The 7,500-nt window shown below is 53.6% G+C and overlaps 1 protein-coding gene across 1 annotated transcript in view; it reads right to left on the bottom strand.

The window, feature by feature from the left end:
- The window catches only part of LOC138854458 (uncharacterized), a 238,781-nt gene extending 236,965 nt beyond the window's left edge, over positions 1-1,816 (bottom strand). The window contains exon 1 of the mRNA XM_070097843.1: positions 1,190-1,816. Coding sequence (XP_069953944.1) covers positions 1,190-1,816 — 627 coding nt within the window. The remainder of the gene's footprint in view (positions 1-1,189) is intronic.
- Positions 1,817-7,500: the final 5,684 nt, after the last annotated feature.

Below are 7,500 nucleotides of genomic sequence, written 5' to 3'. Positions count from 1 at the left end.
CCTGCCTCATCCTCGTCCGATTTAATTCTTCTCATCAACTTCACATGATCTGCGAACAGGGACACTTCAGAGTCTATTCCTTCCATCATGTCGTTCACATTTATCAAAAATAGCACTGGTCCTAGAACTGACCCCTGTGGGACCCCGCTCGTAAGAGGCGCCCACTGTGATACCTCTTCACGTACCATGACTCGTTGCTGCCTCCCTGTCAGGTATTCCCTTATCCATTGCAGTGCCCTCCCTTTTACATGCGCCTGATCCTCCAGCTTCTGCACTAATCTCTTGTGGGGAACTGTGGCAAAGGCCTTCCTGCAGTCAAGGAAAATGCAATCTACCCACCCCTCTCTCTCGTGTCTTACTTCTGTTACCTTGTCATAAAACTCCAGGAGGTTTGTGATACAGGATTTACCTTCCATGAACCCATGCTGGTTTTCATTTATAATCTTGTTCCTTTCCAGGTGTTCGACTACTCTCCTCCTGATAATTTTCTCCATGACTTTGCACACAATACATGTCAGAGACACAGGTCTGTAGTTTAGTGCCTCGTTTCTGTTTCCTTTCTTAAATATGGGGACTACATTAGCTGTCTTCCATTTCTCAGGTAGTTGCCCAGTTTCAAGGGATGTGTTGAAGATTGTGGTTAGAGGCACGCACAGCATCTCTGCTCCTTCTCTAAGGACCCATGGGGAGATGTTGTCCGGTCCCATCGCCTTTGAGGTGTCAAGGTCACTTAAGAGCTTCTTCACCTCCTCCTCAGTTGTTCGTATGTCATCCAACACTTGTTGGTATATTAACTCGTGTGTGTGTGTGTGTGTGTGTGTGTGTGTGTGTGTGTGTGTGTGTGTGTGTGTGTGTGTGTGTGTGTGTGTGTGTGTGTGTGTGTGTGTGTGTGTGTGTGTGTGAGTGTGTGTGTGTAGCCGTGGGTGCGACTGCGTATATATTTAGAAGTAAGAGGATGTACGTATGTATATATATGGGTTTGTATGCGCGTGTGAAAGCTAAGCATGGTACCGTACGTACTCCCGACCAGAGCCTGGTCCACCCACCTACCAACCAGAGCCTGGTCCACCCACGTAACGACCAGAGCCTGGTCCACCCACCTACCAACAAGAGCCTGGTCCACCCATATACCAACCAGAGCCTGGTCCACCCACGTAAGGACCAGAGCCTGGTCCACTCACATACCAACCAGAGCCTGGTCCACCCACGTAAGGACCAGAGCCTGGTCCACCCACATACCAACCAGAGCCTGGTCCACCCACGTAAGGACCAGAGCCTGGTCCACCCACGTAAGGACCAGAGCCTGGTCCACCCACATACCAAGCAGAGCCTGGTCCACCCACGTAAGGACCAGAACCTGGTCCACCCACATACCAAGCAGAGCCTGGTCCACCCACGTAAGGACCAGAGCCTGGTCCACCCACGTAACGACCAGAGCCTGGTCCACCCACGTAACGAGCAGAGCCTGGTCCACCCACGTAACGACCAGAGCCTGGTCCACCCACCTACCAACCAGAGCCTGGTCCACCCACGTAAGGACCAGAGCCTGGTCCACCCACATACCAACCAGAGCCTGGTCCACCCACATACCAACCAGAGCCTGGTCCACCCACGTAAGGACCAGAGCCTGGTCCACCCACATACCAACCAGAGCCTGGTCCACCCACGTAAGGACCAGAAACTGGTCCACCCACATACCAAGCAGAGCCTGGTCCACCCACGTAAGGACCAGAGCCTGGTCCACCCACATACCAACCAGAGCCTGGTCCACCCACAACACTTTCTCCTGACCAGCAAGGCTCGGGGACACTATCATCCGGCTCCTGTGATAATAACGCCTCTCATAGCCCGTGTTTTTGTCTTCATTTGATAATAATTACAAAGACTTCCCGGTGTTCAGGTTGTCACTGGGAGCTCAGCCACGGGAAGACTGTATCTCGCAGAGTTCAGCCACGGAAAGACTGTATCTTGCAGAGTTCAGCCACGGGAAGACTGTATCTTGCAGAGTTCAGCCACGGGAAGACTGTATCTTGCAGAGTTCAGCCACGGGAAGACTGTATCTTGCAGAGTTCAGCCACGGGAAGACTGTATCTTGCAGAGTTCAGCCACGGAAAGACTGTATCTTGCAGAGATCAGCCACGGGAAGACTGTATCTGACAGAGTTCAGCCACGGAAAGACTGTATCTGACAGAGTTCAGCCACGGGAAGACTGTATCTGACAGAATTCAGCCACGGGAAGACTGTTTCTGACAGTTCGGCCACGGGAAGACTGTATCTGACAGAATTCAGCCACGGGAAGACTGTTTCTGACAGTTCGGCCACGGGAAGACTGTATCTGACAGAATTCAGCCACGGGAAGACTGTATCTGACAGAATTCAGCCACGGGAAGACTGTATCTGACAGAATTCAGCCACGGGAAGACTGTATCTGACAGAGTTCAGCCACGGGAAGACTGCATCTGACAGAATTCAGCCACGGGAAGACTGTATCTGACAGAGTTCAGCCACGGGAAGACTGTATCTGACAGAGATCAGCCAGGGGAAGACTGTATCTGACAGAATTCAGCCACTGGAAGACTGTATCTGACAGAATTCAGCCACGGGAAGACTGTATCTGACAGAGTTCAGCCACGGGAAGACTGTATCTGACAGAGTTCAGCCACGGGAAGATTGTATCTGACAGAATTCAGCCACGGGAAGACTGTATCTGACAGAGTTCAGCCACGGGAAGACTGTATCTGACAGAGATCAGCCACGGGAAGACTGTATCTGACAGAGTTCAGCCACGGGAAGACTGTATCTGACAGAATTCAGCCACGGGAAGACTGTATCTGACAGAGTTCAGCCACGGGAAGACTGTATCTGACAGAGTTCAGCCACGGGAAGACTGTATCTGACAGAGTTCAGCCACGGGAAGACTGTATCTGACAGAGTTCAGCCACGGGAAGACTGTATCTGACAGAGTTCAGCCACGGGAAGACTGTATCTGACAGAGTTCAGCCACGGGAAGACTGTATCTGACAGAGTTCAGCCACGGGAAGACTGTATCTGACAGAGTTCAGCCACGGGATGCTGCTGCAGTAGTTCTGAGTGCAGATCAACACTGGTGATACTGCTGCAGAGTTCAGCCACGGGAGACTGTAGCCTGACAGAGTTCAGCCTGGGAACTGCTGCAGTAGTTGCCTGGAGTGCAGCCTCAACACTGGTGATGCTGCTGCAGTAGTTGCCTGGAGTGCAGCCTCAACACTGGTGATACTGCTGCAGTAGTTGCCTGGAGTGCAGCCTCAACACTGGTGATACTGCTGCAGTAGTTGCCTGGAGTGCAGCCTCAACACTGGTGATGCTGCTGCAGTAGTTGCCTGGAGTGCAGCCTCAACACTGGTGATACTGCTGCAGTAGTTGCCTGGAGTGCAGCCTCAACACTGGTGATACTGCTGCAGTAGTTGCCTGGAGTGCAGCCTCAACACTGGTGATACTGCTGCAGTAGTTGCCTGGAGTGCAGCCTCAACACTGGTGATACTGCTGCAGTAGTTGCCTGGAGTGCAGCCTCAACACTGGTGATACTGCTGCAGTAGTTGCCTGGAGTGCAGCCTCAACACTGGTGATACTGCTGCAGTAGTTGCCTGGAGTGCAGCCTCAACACTGGTGATACTGCTGCAGTAGTTGCCTGGAGTGCAGCCTCAACACTGGTGATACTGCTGCAGTAGTTGCCTGGAGTGCAGCCTCAACACTGGTGATACTGCTGCAGCAGTTGCCTGGAGTGCAGCCTCAACACTGGTGATACTGCTGCAGTAGTTGCCTGGAGTGCAGCCTCAACACTGGTGATACTGCTGCAGTAGTTGCCTGGAGTGCAGCCTCAACACTGGTGATACTGCTGCAGTAGTTGCCTGGAGTGCAGCCTCAACACTGGTGATACTGCTGCAGTAGTTGCCTGGAGTGCAGCCTCAACACTGGTGATACTGCTGCAGTAGTTGCCTGGAGTGCAGCCTCAACACTGGTGATACTGCTGCAGTAGTTGCCTGGAGTGCAGCCTCAACACTGGTGATACTGCTGCAGTAGTTGCCTGGAGTGCAGCCTCAACACTGGTGATACTGCTGCAGTAGTTGCCTGGAGTGCAGCCTCAACACTGGTGATACTGCTGCAGTAGTTGCCTGGAGTGCAGCCTCAACACTGGTGATACTGCTGCAGTAGTTGCCTGGAGTGCAGCCTCAACACTGGTGATACTGCTGCAGTAGTTGCCTGGAGTGCAGCCTCAACACTGGTGATACTGCTGCAGTAGTTGCCTGGAGTGCAGCCTCAACACTGGTGATACTGCTGCAGTAGTTGCCTGGAGTGCAGCCTCAACACTGGTGATACTGCTGCAGTAGTTGCCTGGAGTGCAGCCTCAACACTGGTGATACTGCTGCAGCTAGTTGCCTGAAGTGCAGCCTCAACACTGGTGATACTGCTGCAGTAGTTGCCTGGAGTGCAGCCTCAACACTGGTGATACTGCTGCAGTAGTTGCCTGGAGTGCAGCCTCAACACTGGTGATACTGCTGCAGTAGTTGCCTGGAGTGCAGCCTCAACACTGGTGATACTGCTGCAGTAGTTGCCTGGAGTGCAGCCTCAACACTGGTGATACTGCTGCAGCAGTTGCCTGGAGTGCAGCCTCAACACTGGTGATACTGCTGCAGTAGTTGCCTGGAGTGCAACCTCAACACTGGTGATGCTGCTGCAGTAGTTTCCTGGAGTGCAGCGTCAACACTGGTGATACTGCTGCAGCAGTTGCCTGGAGTGCAGCCTCAACACTGGTGATACTGCTGCAGTAGTTGCCTGGAGTGCAGCCTCAACACTGGTGATACTGCTGCAGTAGTTGCCTGGAGTGCAGCCTCAACACTGGTGATACTGCTGCAGTAGTTGCCTGGAGTGCAGCCTCAACACTGGTGATACTGCTGCAGTAGTTGCCTGGAGTGCAGCCTCAACACTGGTGATACTGCTGCAGTAGTTGCCTGGAGTGCAGCCTCAACACTGGTGATACTGCTGCAGTAGTTGCCTGGAGTGCAGCCTCAACACTGGTGATACTGCTGCAGTAGTTGCCTGGAGTGCAGCCTCAACACTGGTGATACTGCTGCAGTAGTTGCCTGGAGTGCAGCCTCAACACTGGTGATACTGCTGCAGTAGCTGGAGTGCAGCCTCAACACTGGATACTGCTGCAGTAGTTGCCTGGAGTGCAGCCTCAACACTGGTGATACTGCTGCAGTAGTTGCCTGGAGTGCAGCCTCAACACTGGTGATACTGCTGCAGTAGTTGCCTGGAGTGCAGCCTCAACACTGGTGATACTGCTGCAGTAGTTGCCTGGAGTGCAGCCTCAACACTGGTGATACTGCTGCAGTAGTTGCCTGGAGTGCAGCCTCAACACTGGTGATACTGCTGCAGTAGTTGCCTGGAGTGCAGCCTCAACACTGGTGATACTGCTGCAGTAGTTGCCTGGAGTGCAGCCTCAACACTGGTGATACTGCTGCAGTAGTTGCCTGGAGTGCAGCCTCAACACTGGTGATACTGCTGCAGTAGTTGCCTGGAGTGCAGCCTCAACACTGGTGATGCTGCTGCAGTAGTTGCCTGGAGTGCAGCCTCAACACTGGTGATACTGCTGCAGTAGTTGCCTGGAGTGCAGCCTCAACACTGGTGATACTGCTGCAGTAGTTGCCTGGAGTGCAGCCTCAACACTGGTGATACTGCTGCAGTAGTTGCCTGGAGTGCAGCCTCAACACTGGTGATACTGCTGCAGTAGTTGCCTGGAGTGCAGCCTCAACACTGGTGATACTGCTGCAGTCAACAGTTGCCTGGCGTGCAGCCTCAACACTGGTGATACTGCTGCAGTAGTTGCCTGGAGTGCAGCCTCAACACTGGTGATACTGCTGCAGCAGTTGCCTGGAGTGCAGCCTCAACACTGGTGATACTGCTGCAGTAGTTGCCTGGAGTGCAGCCTCAACACTGGTGATACTGCTGCAGTAGTTGCCTGGAGTGCAGCCTCAACACTGGTGATACTGCTGCAGTAGTTGCCTGGAGTGCAGCCTCAACACTGGTGATACTGCTGCAGTAGTTGCCTGGAGTGCAGCCTCAACACTGGTGATACTGCTGCAGTAGTTGCCTGGAGTGCAGCCTCAACACTGGTGATACTGCTGCAGTAGTTGCCTGGAGTGCAGCCTCAACACTGGTGATACTGCTGCAGTAGTTGCCTGGAGTGCAGCCTCAACACTGGTGATACTGCTGCAGCAGTTGCCTGGAGTGCAGCCTCAACACTGGTGATACTGCTGCAGTAGTTGCCTGGCGTGCAGCCTCAACACTGGTGATACTGGTGATACTGCTGCAGTAGTTGCCTGGCGTGCAGCCTCAACACTGGTGATACTGCTGCAGTAGTTGCCTGGAGTGCAGCCTCAACACTGGTGATACTGCTGCAGTAGTTGAGTGGAGTGCAGCCTCAACACTGGTGATACTGCTGCAGTAGTTGCCTGGAGTGCAGCCTCAACACTGGTGATACTGCTGCAGCAGTTGCCTGGAGTGCAGCCTCAACACTGGTGATACTGCTGCAGTAGTTGCCTGGAGTGCAGCCTCAACACTGGTGATACTGGTGATACTGCTGCAGCAGTTGCCTGGAGTGCAGCCTCAACACTGGTGATACTGCTGCAGTAGTTGCCTGGAGTGCAGCCTCAACACTGGTGATACTGCTGCAGTAGTTGCCTGGAGTGCAGCCTCAACACTGGTGATACTGCTGCAGTAGTTGCCTGGAGTGCAGCCTCAACACTGGTGATACTGCTGCAGTAGTTGCCTGGAGTGCAGCCTCAACACTGGTGATACTGCTGCAGCAGTTGCCTGGCGTGCAGCCTCAACACTGGTGATACTGCTGCAGTAGTTGCCTGGAGTGCAGCCTCAACACTGGTGATACTGCTGCAGTAGTTGCCTGGAGTGCAGCCTCAACACTGGTGATACTGCTGCAGTAGTTGCCTGGAGTGCAGCCTCAACACTGGTGATACTGCTGCAGCAGTTGCCTGGAGTGCAGCCTCAACACTGGTGATACTGCTGCAGTAGTTGCCTGGAGTGCAGCCTCAACACTGGTGATACTGCTGCAGTAGTTGCCTGGAGTGCAGCCTCAACACTGGTGATACTGCTGCAGTAGTTGCCTGGAGTGCAGCCTCAACACTGGTGATACTGCTGCAGTAGTTGCCTGGAGTGCAGCCTCAACACTGGTGATACTGCTGCAGTAGTTGCCTGGAGTGCAGCCTCAACACTGGTGATACTGCTGCAGAAGTTGCCTGGAGTGCAGCCTCAACACTGGTGATACTGCTGCAGTAGTTGCCTGGAGTGCAGCCTCAACACTGGTGATACTGCTGCAGTAGTTGCCTGGAGTGCAGCCTCAACACTGGTGATACTGCTGCAGTAGTTGCCTGGAGTGCAGCCTCAACACTGGTGATACTGCTGCAGCAGTTGCCTGGAGTGCAGCCTCAACACTGGTGATACTGC

This window comes from Cherax quadricarinatus, chromosome 60 (genome assembly GCF_038502225.1).
Source record: "Cherax quadricarinatus isolate ZL_2023a chromosome 60, ASM3850222v1, whole genome shotgun sequence".
Taxonomy (NCBI): domain Eukaryota; kingdom Metazoa; phylum Arthropoda; class Malacostraca; order Decapoda; family Parastacidae; genus Cherax; species Cherax quadricarinatus.
The sequence above is the reverse complement of the archived record's forward strand: the minus strand, read 5'-3'. Positions and strand labels throughout refer to the sequence as shown.